Raw genomic sequence first — 19,837 nt, 5'->3', positions numbered from 1 at the left:
CCAAGGAATAGGAATTAAAAACAACCTCATACACCTTCCCCGAAAAAACAAAGTCTCAACAAAAAAAGAGCCCCAAAAATAGAGCTCGAAACACGAATAACAATAACGCCAATGAGCACACCATGTAACACACTGCATTTCCACAAAATGCTTAAATGGCGGTACGAGCATGTTTAATCGCTATACAGTGAAATCTCGATATAACGAACTTCAGGGGACGGCGGAAAATTGCTCGTTATTCTGAAAGGTCGTTGTATCGAAAATAGCAAAATTTAAGACAACAAATAACATTTCAATGCTTAAAACGACCTACCTGTAGAGCTGTGCATCCTTGAAGTCATTTTTAAGAAAAAAAATGCACAAGTGATCAAGAAACAATGTACGTTTATTTAAAGTAGTTGGCAATTTTCTTCTGGTGCGTGCAGCACAAGCTTCCTAGCACGAAGGACTCTAACTCTTTCATATTCCTGTGGACTGACTCCTTGGCCGCGCGGTTTTCCCCGGAAATGTGCCATTTTAGTACGCTGCCCAGACATCCGCAGTCGTCACGTGCTGGTCGCAGTCTTAGTGCTGCCGCAGCATCCTCAGCCGTGTCGTCGTTCATGCCGTCCTCACTGCCTTCTTCATCCTGAACGCTCATGCTCTGAAGATTGTCGTCTGTGGTCAGCTCTGCTGATGTCCGTGAAGATCCAGCAAGCAACCCGAGCCGCGGCGGAACGTAGAAAAACTCGAGGTGGGGCGCGAATAGCGCGGCCGCGGCTTTCTGGACTGAAGAGGCCACCCATGCTTCATTTTTTTTCCCTTCTCCTCACCTTATTTTTTCTCTCTCTCGCATCGGCTCACGCATTCCGCGGAGCAAGTTGCAAGACGTCCTCTTCTGCGCAGCTCTTCGCCGTGTCGTCTGCTAGCGCATGGCTCCTGTTGCCGCAATTGTTTAACGGAAATCTAAGAATGTCCGGCCTTGAAAATATGAGATCGTTGTACTGAGGCGTTGTTAACAAGGCACGGAACTAAATAAACCGATCGTTATTTTGAAAAGTTCGCTATTCTGAAGTACGTAGTAGTGAAATAATTTTACATTAAAACTATAAACAGTCGGCGTGGGATTTCTTAAATGCTCATTAATCTGAAAAGTTCGTTAATGTGGTGTTCGTTGTAATGAGATTTGACTGTATTAGCGTAAACAGAGATAAGTGGTCACAGTTTTGATCAACCATGAATACAAAAAAAAGTCAGAATTTTTCAAAAAATGATCTACCGATATCAAATGTATGCAACTGATACAACTTTCCCCCGAAACGAAGTGTTAAAAAAGCCCCAGAAAAGACGGTGGAAAGACCGACAAAAAAGCAAAAGTGAGGAAACTGTGTAACTCTCTGATTTTCCGCCTAAATGCATAACTGGTAGAAGTAACATATTTAATCGATATAAAAGCGTAAATGGGGATAACTGGTCTAACAGTCTGTTCAAGAGCCAAAGAGACTATAGAAAACTTGAAAACTTCCCAAGAATAATCTGATATCAGGAGTATGCAACGAACACATCTCCTCCGTAATACAAAGAATAAACTAAAAAAGGCCAGAAAGGAGCCCTGGAAATTTAAAGAATAGCGACAATCAAGAAACCACGTAACAGCCACGATTTAAGCAAAAATGCATACCTGGTGTGCCTTGCATATTTGATCCTTATGAAAATAAGAAACAATCAACAAATACAAAAAGAATATCACAAAACAAAAAGTATGCAGTTGATACATGTCCTCTAAAAAACGAAGAAAAGCGAGCAAAGTGCCCAAAATAACGTTCAAAAAATAACGAAATAGACATGGAGAGCAAACCGTGTAAAGTTCTGCATTTCCACAATAATGCATAATTTGTGTACAAAACACATATAATCTTTATAATAGCGTTAATCGCGAAAATCTGTCGCACAGAATTTTCCAAAATGAAAAAAAAAAACAGAAACAGGAAACATAAAATTTGAGTAAAAACGATCTAAAAAAATAACGAAATTCGGGTATCACTCACCTCATCCAAAAACTGTAGATTAATAAAAAATACCACTAAAAAGTGTTCACAACACAAATTAAAAATAGAGAATATCAGCAAACCGTCTAATCCCCTGCATTTCCATTTAGATGTAGGGCTGCCGGAAGGGACAAATTTTCTCGTTACAATAGCGTAAATGGAGATAACGGGTCCAACAGAATTTTAAAGAACCGAAAATGAGAACAGAAAAAAGAATAAGTTTACGAAATCGATATGACAAATATGCATCTTAATCATGCCCTGCGAGAAACGAAGACTCGGGGAAAAAAACATTGGAAATACGCATAAAGATAGCGAAAACGGATCAACCCTGCACTACGGATTGTATCTGCGGAAAAAAAAATACATTATTTGCGAAGTAAGGACACTTGGTCATGGTAGTGGTACAAATTCGCACCATTGGCGATAAAAAAAATTCGGAATAAAATCACCCATCGTGTCTGGACTGAGAGCCAAATCTGGCTGTAAACAAGACAAGCGGCATAAGAATGCGTCTTAGTAGCCAATTTCCTGACTTTTTGCACATTTCTTCCGTTTTTAGGCGCTTGGTGTTTGTCGTCGTGTGGCCTCCGATCGTGTAAAGCTGGCTTTTCTGCAGAGCGTTTCGAAAGTGCGTTTCGCAGGGGGTTTCTGCACTACGACAAAGAAAGCTTCTATTTAAGAAAATAAAGTAACTCAACGCCAATTGGCTACTCAGCCAAAAAAAAAAGCGGTATATCAAAGCTATGCATTTGTAGCGAATTCTCTGAATTTCCGCAAATGTTTTTATATTTAGAAGAAGGTGAGTGCTCGTAGCCCTGTGCACTGCGTGTCTCGGCGCAAAAACCGATCTATCGCTCCAAGAAAGTGGCTTCTACCAAGGTAATTTTGCGCACCCTGTGTTTTTCCGCAGACACTTCCCGCCGGTTCATGAAGAAGGGAGGACATCGGCAGTAAAATCAGCCGGCCAGGAACAAGCCTACGCCATACACGGCCCCTCTGAGCACCCGTCTGCAGCCAGAGGCCCCAGTAAGCGGGCGCTTCCCTCTGCCATGGCCATGCGGAACGTGGGGACGTTTCTCTGGCGCACCGTATACATCCAGGCTGTCTGCCGCCACTACGTGTACACTCTGCTGGAGCTGGTCGTGCTTCTCGCTGTGTTCTACTTTTCCGTCAGTAGCCCAGACACACCGCCGCCGCTAATCGAAGAGATGGGTGACATCCTGAACAGCACTGACATGGAACCGTATAGGCCGGACGCCATCGTCTACGGTACCTCGAACGCCTATCATAAGGCGCTGATGGAGGCCGTAGCGGAAGAGCTTCGCTCGAAGAAAAGATACGAGATCCAAAGTTTTTTTGAATTACTTGAAGAAAGTAAGTTCCTTTCACTTCGAATATTCACAATGTACTACGCACAAGAAATTTATAGCGATTAAGGTTAGATATATTTTCACATCATTCGACATCCAACCAGCCTAACACGGTTTCCGATTCGGGGGACTACTGGCCTACAGTCGACAGTCATCTCAGTGGATTTCAACGCTCACTACAAATGAAACATTTGTGGAGGAATGCAGAATAAGACATATGCATGCTTAGCCGAACACGTGTACGCGAGTTCCATAATATTTTAAACGAAGGAGGCCTGAGCCTAAGACCTCACGGGCAGATCCGTTCGCGGCGGTACCACCCACCATCAGCCGTTTTCCGTCTCACCAAGCAGGCGGAAAGGAACTCCCTCCCTTCCATCCTCTCCTTTGCACGAACCGTCGGATTGCCAGCCCGTCCCGTGCTCGGTCGTTTCTACTATTTACCGCTCCTGGTTCCATTCACACTGTAAAGCGGGATGACATGCAGGGAGCAAAAAATTAAAAGAAAAATGAACACAGAAATCCCGGAAAGTCTAAAATTATTCGCGATGAAAAATACAAAACATCGCATCGCGGGGAGCATGCGATACGATGCGATGTGAACGGAGAGAGCTCATTGGAGAAACATCTACAAATGTTTTCCTGGCATAAACAATGCGTAGGGTGGTTGAACGGGGGGAATAAATCTAAAAGAAATTTTTACGTAAGGATATATATGTATATGTATGTATGTATATATATATATATATATATATATATATATATATATATATATATATATATATATATATATATATTTATATATCAGAAATAAGGGTTGGCAGTCAAGAAAACCTCGGAAAGCAAAGGGGAGGATGTGGTCGGTCATTAAAACCGGTGAAGAATTTGGAAAGAAAGTAAGTGGAGAAAAAATGCCCGCCAGGTGGGATCCGAACCCACGGCCTCCACTTTTTTCTCCACTTTCTTTCTTTCCAGATTCTTCACCTGTTTCAATGACCCTCCACATCCTCCCCTTTGATTTCCGAGGTTTTCTTGACTGCCAACACTTATTTCTGTCTTATTCAACGAGCCCCTCATTTCCTATTCTGATTCGCTACATGCATAGCGAGGGCCTCGGTTGTGGCAGTGTTGGTGCCATAGGGAGCTTAAGAGTGTTCAACGCTGGTCGACCACTCTCGACATGTCGTAAACACTCGAGTCACGGCCCGGGGGTTAAAAAGAAGGTCCCCTTCACCCCGAGTAGTCCGAGTAGCGCTGGCTACCACCCCCAAGCACAGGAAACAAAAATACCTTAACATAAATACCCCAGAATTTGGAGGGGAAATCGTCCCGCCGGTAGCGTAGTGGTTATCGCACCAGACAGACCAGTATTCTGGAGGTCGTGGGTTCGGATCCCACCTGGCGGGCATTTTTCTCCACTTTCTTTCCAAATTCTTCTGCTGTTTCAATGACCCACCACATCTTCCACTTTGCTTTGCGAGGTTTCCTTGACTGCCAACCCTTATTTCGGTCTTATTCAACGAGCCCCTCATTTCCTATTCTGATTCGCTATATGTCCTTAAGGCTTGATCTGATTCTCAAAAAAAAAAAACCTTCATACATTATGAGACAGCATTTGACTCGGTCGAAACCCCATCAGGCATTCAGGTATTACGGAACCAAGCTGTAGACGACCATTATGTAGGAATATTATAGGATATCCACAATGTGTCCATAGCTACCATCGTCCTCCATAAGGAGAGCAGTTAGATACCTATACAGACGTGCATCAGACAAGCAGACACAATCTCTCCAATGTTATTCACAGTATGTTCAGAAGAAGTATTCAGAACATTGGACTTGGGACAGATGGGGGTAAGGGTTAATGAAGAATACCTGAGTCAACTCAGATTTTCTGATGACGTTGCCGTGCTAAGTAACTCGGGGGACGAATTTCAAAGCATGCATACCGCACTGGACAAACTGAGTAGAACCATGCTCCTGGAAATTAATATGCAGAAAACTGGTGATCAATAACCTCGGGAAGGTGCAGTGGTTTGAAATACGTGGCGAGGCAGGGGAAGTAGTAAGCGAATATAAATACTTTCGCCAAGTTGAACTCGAATCCCAACAGGCAGAGATAATTAGAAGGATAAGAATGAGTTGGAGTGCATTCAACAGGCATCCTCAGATAATGAATGGCAGGCTACCATTGCACCTGAAGGATAAAGTGTGTGACTGCTGAATCCTGCCGGTACTCACCTACGGGACAGAGACTTGGAGGCTCACTAAGAAGGTCCAACTTAAATTGAGAACGACCCAGCGCTCAATGCAACGGATGATGATAGGTGTAACATTAAGGGACAAGAAGAGAGCGGAGTGGGTAAGGGAACAAACGCGTATTAAGGGCATACTAGCAGAAATTAGGAAGAAGAAATGGACGTGGGCAGGACACGTAATGCGAAGATTGTCGAAGGCAAGATAACCGTTGGTCATTAAGGGTAACAGAGTGGGTCCCTTGAGAAGGCAAGCGTTGCAGGGGGCGGCAGGAAGTTAGATGGGCAGATGAGATCAAGAAATTTGCGGGGATAAATTGGTCGCAGTTAGCAGAGGACCGGGATTATTGGAGATCAGTTGGAGATGCCTTTGCCCTGCAGTAAGCGTAGATACGCTGGTGGTGACGATAATGATGAATCTGATTATAAAAACGCACCCTAAGCTTTCATAGACAGCGATACAAGCTGCTTCCTTTACGATTCAGAGTCGGCCATCGTGTTTCCAGTTTCATTTTGGAAAAATTATGCTTCACATGGGTGCGAAATTAGCGAAGTCAATAATCAGCGATGGTGAGCGGTCGAACTGCTGCAAGCAATATCCCCGACAGAAAGTGGCATAAGGAAAAAGATGTTTATGCGTCCTTCCTGAGCTTCTAATCTTCCTATCTCCACGCGCGGATGTTGCTATCGGTAAAGCGTGCTCATGCACTTTTTGAACCTCGTCGCTCGTGAAAAGGACAGTGTAATTAACTGGCGCCCTTCCGTTCGCTGGAAGGCGCTGTTAATAAACAATACGTAAGCGTCGCACACCTCTACACCTCTACCGCCGGAGCCGCCAGATCCGGGAAAGACTACTGGCTTTTATGCAAGACTACTGGTCCGTACGCCGTAATATGTGACCGCTAGTTTCTTCAAGGGGAATTCAAAAGGACATCTTTATTGTAAGGTTATCGAGTTAGTCTTTCCTTACCTTTCAGATAAAGGGAATTTCAACGTTGCAACGAAGCTTTATGTATCTAGTTAGCAAGGTTCGTGAATGGCCGTGTGTGCCCGATATGTTAATACGTAACCCATGAAATTAAAAACAAAAGATTTTGAAGCTCTGTCGTTGAAGCTCGAAGAAATTTTTTATCCATGGCTTATGACTTCACTTCTTTCTCGCGTCGCTTATAATGCATTGAGAGAAACCTGCAGCCGCTGCTTTTTTCAACCCCTCGAATGGTGTTCGCGTCGGTGAAACCGCCCGGCTCTTCCGTTTTGCGTTGCTTTTGAGCATATTGACGTTGCCTGGATGGCGCGTTCATATTCCTGGAGATGGATAAGGGGGAACACAAACTCAAAGGAGGGGCAGGGGTATACCAGATTCAGATAAAGAAAAAAAAATTTATGAAAGTTGTACACGTTACCCCATGGAACTAGGCCCTCGGTCGAACGAATGATCACAGTCAAAGTTCCCTTGCATGCACTCATTAGGAAGGTTCGGCTTTGGGACCTTCGTTGTTATAGGTGTGCATTTTGCCGACGAATAAAGATTCCTATGGTGGACTTTATCCAGCAAGACTCGGTCGCACTTTTATGGTAAGTGCCAGTGCACAAGTAGCCTTGCTCACCATGTTGAGACGAATAAGGCGCGACTTCCCGCGTGTTCGCTCGGAGTTCGTAATTCAAAAGACGCGCTCCACTGGAGCCGTGGTTCCGGGGAAGCACATGACCAGTTTCGCGACCCCCTTTTTGAGGTACCTGCGCTTGGGAACTTTGACTGTGATCATTCGTTCGACCGAGGGCCTAGTTCCATGGGGTAACGTGTACAACTTTCATAAATTTTTTTTTCTTTATCTGAATCTGGTATACCCCTGCCCCTCCTTTGAGTTTGTGTTCCCCCTTATCCATCTCGAGGAATATGCCTGTAGCGAGCAGGCGCAGTTTCAGTTTGCTTCCGCTCGTTTGGCATCAATTTCAAACCTATGCCCTCCAGCGAGAGCCGGAAGCGATAAGCTATCGGGACAAGCGGGGACGGTGGAAGCGGAACTCATAAGGGGTCTGTGCCATCTGTTGCACGCGGAATGAAGTTTAGCCAATTTCGGAAGCGGACTCACGGCAGTGCGTATAGAAGCAGGATTTCAATTACTGGAGAAGTATTTTGTAGGAAAAATTGGTATACCGAGTTCTCGGATTGAATTCGGCAGGGCCTCTGCGTCGGTGGCTCATGTCAAAGTTTTATACTACTACATAATAGAGGGAAATATGGCGCTGCAATCGCGGGCCGTGGTGAGTGGCGCCATTGCAGCTAGCGAAGGTCCTCGGTTACTTGGCCTAGATAGCTTTATGGCTTCTTTGTTACTGGAACTCAAAATCATCAAAAAACAGGTAACATTTTTTCTTGATCTTGCAAATCTTCTAAATGGTCACTGACAAATAACTCTTTTTGAAGCTATACGTTTAAAATGACAGAACGAATTTGAATAAAGTTTCATAGTGATATCGTTGCCTTTTTGGAGTTAGGGGTAACTTTTCAGCCTGTTCATGAGCCATGCCAAGGACAAGTGGAACGTGCATGGCGGAACGCTCGCTGAAGCGCGGCTCCCTATAGAAAGTCGTGCCAGATTTCCCTCTAGTATAAATTACTTTGAAACCCTATGGTTCATGTGGCTTGCGATGCATCCGTCAGCAATGAGAGCGTTTCAGGGAAGTGGTCGGCGAGCACTAGTTGCATTTTGCTTCTGTTCTTTCTGGTGAGTGGTGAAGACGAAATAGTGAGGTGCTTTTGATGCTCGATCCGAGAGGGCGATCTCGGCTCAGCCCGAGGTACGACGTCCGATGCTTTAAGAAGGTTAGGAAGGAGGACTGCCTTTCTTGCTGGATATTAGGTTTATTTAGACTATTTACATTACTCCAAGTATTTACATCAGGACCGAACGACGGTTACGGTCACACTGCCCGCAGCATCATGTTCGGCCAAGATGATAACTGAACTAGATCCCCTCGACCGACCCGGACAAAACCCGCCACTGGTTGTGATCCCAAAAACCACTCCTCAAAAGGGGGCGTTCAAGAAAGAGCGAAAACACTCCTCAACGTGATTCATCTGGGCCACGGATTGGCCACACGAACCAACAAATCCTAAAATTGCCCCAACCTGTGGTCACATGACCAAATACTCTCTCTCATGTACTCCTAGTACATTTCCCGCGCACGTTATTGCAACCGACAAGCAGATACAAGACATCTGTCACCTCACGTCACTGAACGCGCTGAGTGGTCGAGCCATTAGGTTAAGCAGGCGGCCCCAGCATAATACCAAAGCCGAACGGTTACAGCGATCTTCGCGCGGCTAACATCCTACACAGTCCTCGCCTTTGTCCCGCACGCGCTGGCACAATAAGGGAGTCGTGGGATAATCCCTTCCCCAGAGTGGAGGGAAGGGATTAGCCCACGCCTGAATGGAGGGAAGGGCTGCTCCAAACCCAGGCGAGCATTCTCGAGGCGAATGACCCATAAACGAACCACACCTTCGCCAGCTTCGTAATATCCTCAAAGGTTACGCCGCACGCCCTTTCGACACTATGAGGCGCATCCTATCGCTTCCCGTCAACTGTCAACCTTTACGACCGATCGAGCCACTTCCCAACGTCGGAAACCATAATAGCGGCGTGCGCGCTGTCCGAGAGGGAACCACGCGCCGGAACTGTTTTCACTGCTCTGCACCCAACCACAGTTCACAGAGACCGCCCGGTCGAGCTGACCGCATACCAACGCAACACAGGTAGGTATTCGAGCTAAGACCCCCGTCTTTTGCCACGCAAAATGAAGGAACACAAAACATGTACTCGGTGGTCCCCAACTTCGCGTCCCTGCGGCTGCATGAAAGAAACACAGCATGGGAGGTACAAGCGGAGGCGATGCCGATACATGAGCCACCGGCGGCTTTCATTAATTGAATGAGGAGCCCGAACTTAAAAGCGCTCTTCAGCGTGATCATGGTGACAACGCATGATATGCCCCCGGCGACTCCTCAAGTTGTCATGCCGTCGGCACCGAATTTTCCTGGATTAAGGTTAGTTCGAAGATCTGGTTGCAGAGGACTCAGGCAAGGACAACGATAAGAAGAAATACAGGACGCAGCGCAGCGCATTTCCGCCTTTTCTGTGTCCTAGCCCGAGTGCTCTGTAACCACTTTCAAGGCGAAAGCCTTAAGCGTGAACCGCATGGAGCGTTTTCTCACGCGATTTGCGCGCGTCGGCGTTGCGCATGCGTTTTTTCGACGCCCGCGTCGACGATTCCGCGCCCGCGGCAGCATCTGCCTCGGCTAGATTTTGACGCGCGTCGCGCGCAGCAGTGGGAGGAGCCTGGCGACTTGCGCCAATGGGGAGGCGCGCGCCTCATGGCGGCGGTTTCAAAGCACTCGAGACAGCCGGCTGGCTCCGCCGGGGATGTTTAGGCTTACCACCCCGGCAGATATTCCTTGGGCGCATTCAGTAGCGGCGCGGATGATATTTTATAGTACCGTTTTTACCCACATTATAAGCTCCTTTACCGCTCAAGCAACTTCGTGCGTGTCTTGAGCGGCGTTTTAGAGAGCGCTCAGAAGCGGTCGCTCGAGCTCCCGGCGCCACTTCGCGGCCGAGCCGCCGCCATGTTTCCGCCGCCTGCCGCGCCGCGCGCAGCGTGCGGGTGGCTCCGCGGCAGCGGCAGCGCGCCTTTGGCGTGTACGCGCGTTTTCGCGAGCAGAAAACGCTCCATGCGGTTCACGCTTTAGATATTAATGTTTCATGGAACGCTTAGTTGTCGGCCGTGAAACACGTGATGGCCCGAAAAATCAGAGCGTGAGCCAGGGCAGGAGGGGGTCGGGGTTGCACGTCGGTAAAAAATAACAATCCCGGGCCATCTACACTAACCTGAAACCTGGGGTGGGGCAAATCATGCAGTGTATAAGTGTATTCTTGGCGGCTTGGGGTTTTTGCCCACGGAGGTTCAATCGGTGGGGCGGGGGGGTAGAGGTATAGAGCTTTGCTGTAAACATCTCGTGTCTTCGAAGCACGAAGCGTTCTGGCGCGAGGCGTTGGAAAACGAGTGTCCCGGTGTTGTAGTACCGTGACCACATGAGGCCACTGTTGAGAAATAAAGAAGCACAGGCAGTGGGCGACAGTAGAAGAGGAGGAAGAGGAAAATCGGGGGGCGCTCACTGCCTGGCTAATCGAGTCGGTCACCACCTCGGAAGCCAGACGCTGGTCGTCTTTCGCTACAACCACCACAGGAGAAGCCGACAGCCAACCCCTGAGGCTTTGGCTTCTAAAATCCGTGTCGGAGGAGGGCAGGCTACTGTCTCACGCGCAATACCAGCTGCATTTAGAGAAGAATGTACTGAAGCCGGCGATGGCGATCGTGCGTAGCGGGTATCGGAGGGCGCTGTCAGGGGGGCGGTCGACTGGTGACGGGTGCGGCCTCGACACTCAACACAAATATCAACCCCTGACCACAAGAATGCCCAAACTATATGGTTTGGCCTTTACATTTTTACGTAGCTTTAAGAATTCCCCGTAATTCTTAACGTGCATTAGCTACTAGGAAACCAAGGTATGCTCGGTATGTGTAATCGGTCATGCAGCTGTAAGGCTCAAAGCGCCTGGCACCATAACTTAAGTCGCCTCAGTGCCTGCTAGCCTTGTTTGCATTGAGTCAAAAACCCTCCACGATCACTGGTGGAGGATGGCCTCTGTGTCTGTGTACAAGCAGCTGAATGTAATGAGCAAAAAAAAATTGGCTTATTTATCATTCCAGTTCCTTGCTTGCGGCGTTGCTCAACAGGCAATCCGTTTCCGGGTGCATTGAAGTGGCGGTTTGGGGTTGTCACAAACTGTCTAAGCCAGCAGGAGTCTTGTTCTTGTAGGCCTGTTTGCTTTGCTTGATCATTCCAAGTTCGGAGAAAAATGAGAAATGACCAAACATTTAGGACCTCGGTGAAGTAGGACGTGGTAGCGTTACCAGGATTGTTCAAAGCATATTTCATGACCACCAGGGGGGTCACGTCACACCAGTCCCGTTGGGGAGGCCTTTAAGGACCACGCATCTCTTGGGCTACTTAAAGACCATCTCCACCCAAATTTTTATTTGTCCGAATATGATCCAAATAAGTATTCCATGCTCTTAAAATCACCATGGCGAAATCCTAAGTTTCGTAAGCAGACAGCATACCAGGTACCGTCGTTCAAAGTAGCTTTGTGCAGCCAACGTTTGCTCCTGGCGGGGAGTCGCCGAAATAAGGTCCGAGCGGCCTGTGACGTAGTTTGGTGAACCTGTCCCGTGGAGCTCAAGCTTCTCCGCCGACTTACACGGCGCTCCTCCGGGCGCAGGGACGCGCTCGCCCGGGGTTTACCTGCTACACCACCCCGCTGTACTGTCGTCGCCATCACATGTTTCAAACTAACGGCATAGATAGCAATATCCGCCTTTGTTTCAGTGCAATAAAATAGATTACAAGCCAACAAATTATTCATGAGCTTGCGAACGTTCTGGAGGTAGCAAAGCTCTTTTACTTGAAAATAATATTTCTGATAAAAAAATAACGCGACAAGCAAAACTGCCTAACATTTGTCATTCCTATTTCATCTATTACAGAAAGAAAGGAACTTTTATACATTCTTGACGACTTTCATTTCCGCGTCCAATATTTCCAATATTTGGGATGGGCCAACGCCACCTGTATCCCTTAGTCCTGTCCAAACTTTTGAAACCTAACTAGAGTTGTTGTACACGCGAGTACAAACACCTGTGCGACTTTTGCCTCACTCGCTAAGTGAACCAAATCAGCCTTGCTCGTTGTAACAAAAAGATCCGCACAAATATCGGCCGTCCCCTTTGCGAAGTGCAAAAGCTAACAAATCTTCTGGTCTCATAAGCAATTAACTTGATTTTTTTTCAATTCCGAAATGAAGCATTTCCTATTGTATGGCGCTAGATTGTTTACTTGAAAGTAGAATGTTTTCTACAGCACATGTCTGCGGTGAAAGTAGAAAACGACGTTAGATAACTTTTTTCGTTTTTTAGTGCATCATTTAACTGTGGAGGCCGCCTTATAGTTCTAGATCCCTTTTGTAATTCTGTTCTCGATGTGGAGCATGGCGAAAAATACTGGGCTGATATTCACAAATCTTTTTTGCGCGTAATGATAGTAAAAATAGTGATTAATCTCCGTCCGCGTGCGGTTTATTCCCTTCAAGGAGAGGGGTGTGATAGCAGAGGCGCCGGCTAAGCAAAGCTGCTTTTCGATGTCGTACGAACAACTAGCTTTGTAAATCAGGGCCCGCTTTTTTACTAGCAATGCCAAGCATTGCTACAACGGCAGTTATTCTGACGGAAAAATAACTGTTGTACGGTCTACTTCTCGATTGATAGCAACGCGATGTCACAATTGCGCCCAACGCTATTATCCTGGGCAAACGTTAATGGGAGCTCTTCTGGGGAAATAACAGCGAAACGCGACGCTACCACGCACGCGCATTTGAAGGCGCGGAACTGAGCGGCCGCCGGTTCTAGCGCTGTCGCTTCCGTTCCATCACGTAGGTCACGTCCGGCCGCCGGTAATGGCCGCCTTTTCTAATCAGTTTCGATTCCGCTAACGCCAATGTCATGAGCCTCTCGCAACGCTCGCGTTGATGTTTGAAACGTGGTATTTTGCATTTCGCACTCTTTTTACGTGTACTATTAGGTGACATTATATTTACGTTGTCTAATATGTGAGTGCAGTTGGCCTTTAAACCCCAAAATTTCTGTCTGTCTGTCTGTCTGTCTGTCTGTCTGTCTGTCTGTTTGTTTGTGCGTATCTATTTATCGATTCAGAAACTCGCCACAAGTTTAAAAAATTATTAAACGAGTAGTTTGCGTGAACAAGATCTTTCCAGATTACTAAAAAAGCTCATTTTTGTTGAGCAAAAAAACTATTACGCACATTTGAAGCGAAACATGAATAACCTAACGGGAGATAGCTGTGTTCGTATGATGAAAAATAGATGTGCGCCCCATTTTGGCGATAGCAAATCTGAGAAAATGGCTGCGGCTTAGCTCAGCTAACGTTGGATATGCAAAGCAAAAGCTTAGCTTAGTCTGGTTGAGTCTTGGTTTTTCTTGGTTAACCTTTGATTTAGCTGTATGGCCGATCACGTCTGAAAGCCGTTCGGTTCCGTGCAACGCTCAGAGGAGGAGGCCGGTCGAACGCACCGTGAACTCACGGCGACCGCACCATTTCTCTTCGCCGGGCTCGAGACGATTTACGTTGCCCGAGACGACCCAGCGCCGCGAGCGTGGGAGGGGGAGGGGTGGTCGGTTGCCTTGGCCGCAGGAGCGTCGGCGATTGCAGCTCGTGCGGCGTAGAACCACTGAAAGCGTGGCCTTGTGCGCAGCGCCGACAGCGGGCCCGGCGTATCCCGCGATGCGCTTCCATGGGTGCGTCCCGGGGGGTGTGTCTCTAGTCAAAAGGTCATTTGCGCGTCCCCCACGAAATTGCTGGAGGAAAGTAGTAAAGCTTTGCTTTAAAAACTGTGGTTGATTCCTTCGTCATAGGAGTAGGTAAAGCACGAAAGAGAAATGTGCAGCAAAATCTGCAGCTGTGCATGATTTGCGGGTCGGCGGCTGTGTTGTGCGTGTGCTTTGCGAGCGACGTCCTGCTTGCGGGACGCTTCGGTAAAGGTGTATTGGCGCCATTTCCGTGACGGAATCAACGAAATCTTGGTGTACGCATAAAAAATATCGTGCTAAAAACAAATAACACTAAGTATAACGTATTCTTTTGTACTAAAGGTTGCTTCCCCGCAAGACCGCTTTGTGTGCAGGGGTGCACCCTTTACAGGCCGCTTGTTTCGTGGTACTGGCGTCATTTCCGTGACGGATATGACGTCGGTACAATCTTTGTGTATCCCGGAATAAAACACTTTCGTGCTAAAAAACTCGTTGAAAACGCTGTTTCGACGTAAATTACAGAAAGCGCTCGCACCGTAGCTTACACCTCGAGGCGGCATTCCACAGTAACAAAAAGCTTCAAGAGGTGGCGCGTTAGAAGTGCGAGTGTAGGGAATTAGAAGTTACTTTATCAAGCTTTTACCGTGTCAATCGTGGAATGAACGTGACAGGAGGGGGAGAGCTTGCAGGGTTGGCGGGGGAGTGAAGAAGCCCTTACCTGTCAAAGGCAGCAGCCGGCTACCGTCTTTTTACGACATTTGCAGTGAAGCGAACAGATACGGCATCAGTCTTTTTCAACTCTGGTGTGTTTTGTTTCTTTGTCATGCAGTGGCTGCGAAGGGTAATGCAACGAAAAAGGGAGAGAAGAAAAAGGAAGAGGAGGACGAATCGGAACTTCCGCTCGTCGTAAAGGAAGTCGAGAGCCCCGATATGGTTCGATCGAGCTGCGAGGGCGTGAGGAACTTTAACGCAAGCTTGACGGACGTTCTCTGCGTGGAGCTGTACGACGGCGGCAGTGAGGAGGGTGCCTCTAACGCCAGCCTCAGGTTCACGGTGTACATGCCGACGAGTGTGATGGGCACAGAAACGAAGTTGTTCCCGCTGGGGTCTTTGAGTGAAAGCACCAAGCTTGGTAAGCGCGGGTACAAAAAATCACCGGTCTATTTTTAAACTGTAGAAGCAGCAAAGAGAGCGGAACGTTAATTCCGCTCTATATTGTGCCATGCTACTCACCGCTGGTCTGACGTCGTTCGGCGTGCTGTGTTTTCTGCGGGATATTAAGTAATGTGCTGGGTGTGCTCATTTTCCGGCAGAAATGTGTCGACTGCGCTAGAAATGTGTGGCAATTGTTCAGCGCACACATAAAAGCAAGGCAACCTAAAAAGATAGACATTCACTTCAGCGGAATAATTACCAGACAATGAGACGACTGGAAGCGATAATAAACAAATTGGCGCAGCTTGCACTAATAGTGCAACGCTGAAGAAACAGCAGAAGTGGCGGTCCCTCTCCCTTCATGAAGCACGTAGTTTGAAATGAAGCACGTAGCACGTGAAGCATGTAGTTTGGAGCACGTAGTTTGGAAAACATGAAGCACATGAAAACAGGAAGCACGTAGTTTGGAAAACATGACAGGCTGCGCAAAACAAAAATAGGCAACAGCAGATTCTTCCTCTAGCGCCTCTCAAGGACAAGCCAGTGCAATATGCTGCAAAAAAAAAACGACAAAGTTGATTGAAACGCGAAGCTTTTTTACCCCAAACCGGGACGATTCAAAGTCCAATCTCGTGAGGGAGTCGTTCGTTGTCGTCCGATTTGGGACTTTGGTGATGATGATGATGCCCATGAAGTTTGGCACGCACACGCTCACGGGGATTGCCAAGGGCTAAAGTGTTGAGTGTCACCAGCGCTTCATGTGCATTTGTGCAAACCCATTGTGTCAGTTGGCCTTCTGCAGTGCGCTTAGGGCCTGACGATTTGGATTTGGCACTTCGAATGCATCGGCTTTCGGTCACAGAGCTTCACGTTTCGATCATCCTTCACTTCACCAATGATCATCATCATCGTCAGAAAAAGTTGCCCTTCCTGCAGTGGGTTTTCGCGTACCGTCGCGATCAGAGAGGAAAAGAAAGATTTCATTTAATATATAATAGGAATCGGGAATGCTGTTCCTGGAATAGGAATCGGGAATGAAACTAGACTTCCCATCCGTCCCAGGAGTCAGAATGGGAAAAAAACTTCCACATTCCATGGAATTGAAAGCAATAAAATTGAGGAAAGCTCTAATTCCCCGGAATGGATTGAACTGTAATGGGGCTTCCCAGTTTGCAACATTGGTGGCTGCCTCTCATCGGGTTGTGTGGAAGGCAAGAGTGATTGCCTGGTCAGTTTTTTGGCTTTTCCAAATAGAATGGCTGATCCCGTCGGAAAAAGGCCCAGCAGGATGGCCAGCTAAGCCGCCAGTGTGACCTGAAAGCCAGGCCTTGGTCTACATATAATATTTAGGGGCCAATAATATCTTGACAAACTGCCTGATATTTTTTTGCTGCGTTGCTTTCTGCAGGAATGCCGTGGTACAGTGTGAAAAGTTTTTCATTTGCCGGTAGCGTTCGACAGAGCACTGTCTAGTGCGATAAAAAAGTACCTCCCTTTCGCCTGTAAAGTGTGAATTAAAAGGAAAAGGTGGCCGGAATTTTTCTTCACCATTTTTGCATAAATACATAATTGATAGCGACAATCGAACCCACTTCAGCACTGACGGGGCCATAACGCATGTTCCACCTTTCTATTGTGCTCCATTGGTGATGTTGCAATACAGGTATACTGGCATACGCGAGAGTAAGAAGCGATTCGGGAAAATTGATTGATAGACGTGCATTGTAGCTTAACGGAGGCGGTTTTGCCACACTAATCCATCTGTGTTGTAATAATTGCTTTCTCAGATGTGGCCATGAGATACCAGTACCTCATCGAGAAGACTCACCTCAAAATGCAGCAAAAAGTGATGGCAGAAAAGGCAAATATCCAAGAAAATGAAACAAAGTATCAAGTAAGCAAAATTATGCTGTCACGTGATGTCTGCCCTTGCTCAGAGGGACGGGCGAGGAAGACCTGTTGACAAGCTGAACGAAACATACATTTATACCACACACCGAAACCCTTATTACACAGCAAAACACACTTACAGATAAAACAACATGGAACATAACAACGCTAAACCCCCTACACAAACCTCACTAAGACAAACAATAAAGGCCAAAAGGAACCTCAAGAATGAATGTAAGCACTCAATCCAAATGACGGTATTAACACGCACATCCAATGACCCAGAGGGGAGGTCCATCTATGCGATATGCTTTGGAACAAACACCTAATTAATTTACGACAGCTACGTGTCCCTATGGACGGGCCTACCCTGTCGCTGGCGCTGACGTGGCGTAGACGTTGCTTCACCGTGAGGCGGTGGTAACAGTAGTCGCCTGGTGTGGTTGTGGTGGTGGTGCCGGCGTCGCTGAGCGCAGTAGTTGGGTCGGTGTAGTTGTTGCACCGCGGGTCCCTAAGTGGGTCTTCTGTGACTACCCCTGTGGTAGCAGCTGCAGCAGGAGGCACCCCGGAGGATCCGGAAGCGCAGCCGCTGGGGCTGTCAAAGCATAGGTTGATGGGCATGAATGCTCGACGCAGGCGCCTGACCATCACCGTTGGGCCGTCCGTACAGGGGATCGCAGTGCGACTGGGAGGCTGGTCGCGAAGGCATGGCGGTACGCTCTAGCGCAAACTTGTGGGGTGTTGTGATGGCTTTTCCGCGTCGCCCGGGCTTCCTCGTCCGAGGTTGTCGTTCTGTCGCGCTTCCTGGTGGTGGCGGCATTCTTATTCCCTGTTGTTTCATTTTCGCGGGATGTTGTCCGATTTGCCGCTCCGCCGTCGATTGCAAGGGGCTTTCTTTGGTTGTTAGCCATTTGCGGCAAGTTTAATTGGTTTTGTAATTTTTGGCCATCCCTTTTCAATTCCCCGTCACCACCATTTCCATTGCGGCAGTACTAGGCAATGAAAACGTCGAGCCACAGAAGACATACATTGAATACAGAAGGTAGCAGCTGCCAGGGCTGCGGCAACAATGCCTGGCCGAACGCTCGGAGTTCCCAGGAGCCACTGACAGCTGGCCGCATGAGGCTCAGAGCGGCGCTTCGTCCTCATCGTCGATGTTGCTACACACTCAGGGGTCGCCCCCTCAACCATGACACACCCATGCAGTTCGTCCAAAATAATGCTAAGGCACTTTACCCTATCCTAAAAATTGCCGCAGAAATATTGTTCTTCTAATTTCTCGTTCAGAAATATTCGTAGCGAGAAAAGTAATAGGGTCATTTATGCAAATACCTCTAAACATACTTACATGCACTCCTTCGAACAAATGTGTAGTCCTTCCCGTTATAATCTATGTCTAGAAACCTGGAGAGAGGAAACCCGGTCCTGAAAAGTTCAACAAAAGATCTGACCAGTCCTACAACAAACAGGTCTCTCCATAACAGCCATTATTTTCCCTCGACACACGTAAGTAAACTTGCTTGCACTTGGATCCAACACCGGCAACCGACACCCTCGAAACCCTTCTTGATACATTCATGCATGCAGAAAAGAAGGCCGGCAGTTTATAGCGCCAGTGGAGGCACAGGGGAATGGGAACACACACACACACACACACACGCGCACGCACGCATCCACGTACACACAAAGCACTCGCGCGCACCCGCACAAAGGCAGGCACGCGCATGTACAGACACGGACACACGCACACGTGCGCACACACGTACACTCAAGCGCGCACACACACAAGCACGCGCACGCATGTTCACAGGCACATGCACGCCGCGCCCGTAGCGCATGCACACACCCATATGGACACGCATGCACACGTCCATGCACACGGCAACACACGCACGCACACACCCACTCCCGCACGTTTAGGCACACGCGCACGCACACGCACACACACACAATGTACATGTAGACGCATGCACACACACACACACACACGAACATACACACACGCGCGCAAGCACAAAGATAGGAATCAAAAAGAAACATGCCCCTCGCGAGGGGCACGATCAAATGCAGAGCATTTCTGCGGGGGTGGGGGGGCGCCTGCAAGTCGTATGGATTACGTATTGGTTGTTGTTGTTGTAATTGTTGTCTTCCAGCGTAGACATTGTCGATGAAGTCGATGGTGAAACGTGCCGTGAACCCCCTGCCGCGGCTATGACGCAACGTGGAGCGGCTATGACGCAACGTGGCGTGGCTATGACGCAACACAATCCAACACAATCCACTTTAATCCAATCTAACCCAAATCCAAGCCAATCCAAGCCAATCCAATCGAATCCAATCCAATGCCCCTCGCGAGAGTGTGTTATAGCGCCGAAATCGCCACCACGCGAACGCGTGATGCTGACGTCACGATCACGCCACAGATGTTAGCGGCCGCAGCGCGCGCGAACGACATATGTGGTTTAAGCGCGAACCGACCGCGGCGAGAGAGCGCGATGCGAGCGCCCCACCTGTTCTTGCGCGCGAACCTAACGCGGCGAGAGAGGGTGATGCGCTCATCCCCACCTGTTGTGCGCCCGAACCGAACGCGGAGAGAGAGGGCGTTGCGAGCGGAGAGAAGGCGAGGAGGACGCGGGGGAGAGGGCGCACCTCTGGCCGACGGTTGAATGAGTCAAGGATATATGGC

General features: G+C 48.0%; 1 protein-coding gene and 1 non-coding gene across 2 annotated transcripts in view; both read left to right on the top strand.

The window, feature by feature from the left end:
• The first annotated feature begins 3,079 nt into the window (after window positions 1-3,079).
• LOC144146362 (phospholipid-transporting ATPase ABCA3-like) overlaps window positions 3,080-19,837 on the top strand; it is a 116,467-nt gene continuing 99,709 nt past the window's right edge. The window contains exons 1-3 of the mRNA XM_077678319.1: window positions 3,080-3,299; window positions 14,936-15,238; window positions 17,697-17,815. Of these exons, the coding sequence (XP_077534445.1) occupies window positions 3,080-3,299; window positions 14,936-15,238; window positions 17,697-17,815 (642 nt within the window). The remainder of the gene's footprint in view (window positions 3,300-14,935; window positions 15,239-17,696; window positions 17,816-19,837) is intronic.
• Trnat-agu (transfer RNA threonine (anticodon AGU)) lies at window positions 4,730-4,806 on the top strand. The gene has a single exon. It is a non-coding gene; the product is annotated as a tRNA-Thr (tRNA).

This window comes from Haemaphysalis longicornis, unplaced genomic scaffold (assembly GCF_048455015.1).
Source record: "Haemaphysalis longicornis isolate Haplotype H1 unplaced genomic scaffold, Haemaphysalis longicornis Haplotype H1 scaffold_7, whole genome shotgun sequence".
NCBI classification, from domain to species: domain Eukaryota; kingdom Metazoa; phylum Arthropoda; class Arachnida; order Ixodida; family Ixodidae; genus Haemaphysalis; species Haemaphysalis longicornis.
The sequence above is the reverse complement of the archived record's forward strand: the minus strand, read 5'-3'. Positions and strand labels throughout refer to the sequence as shown.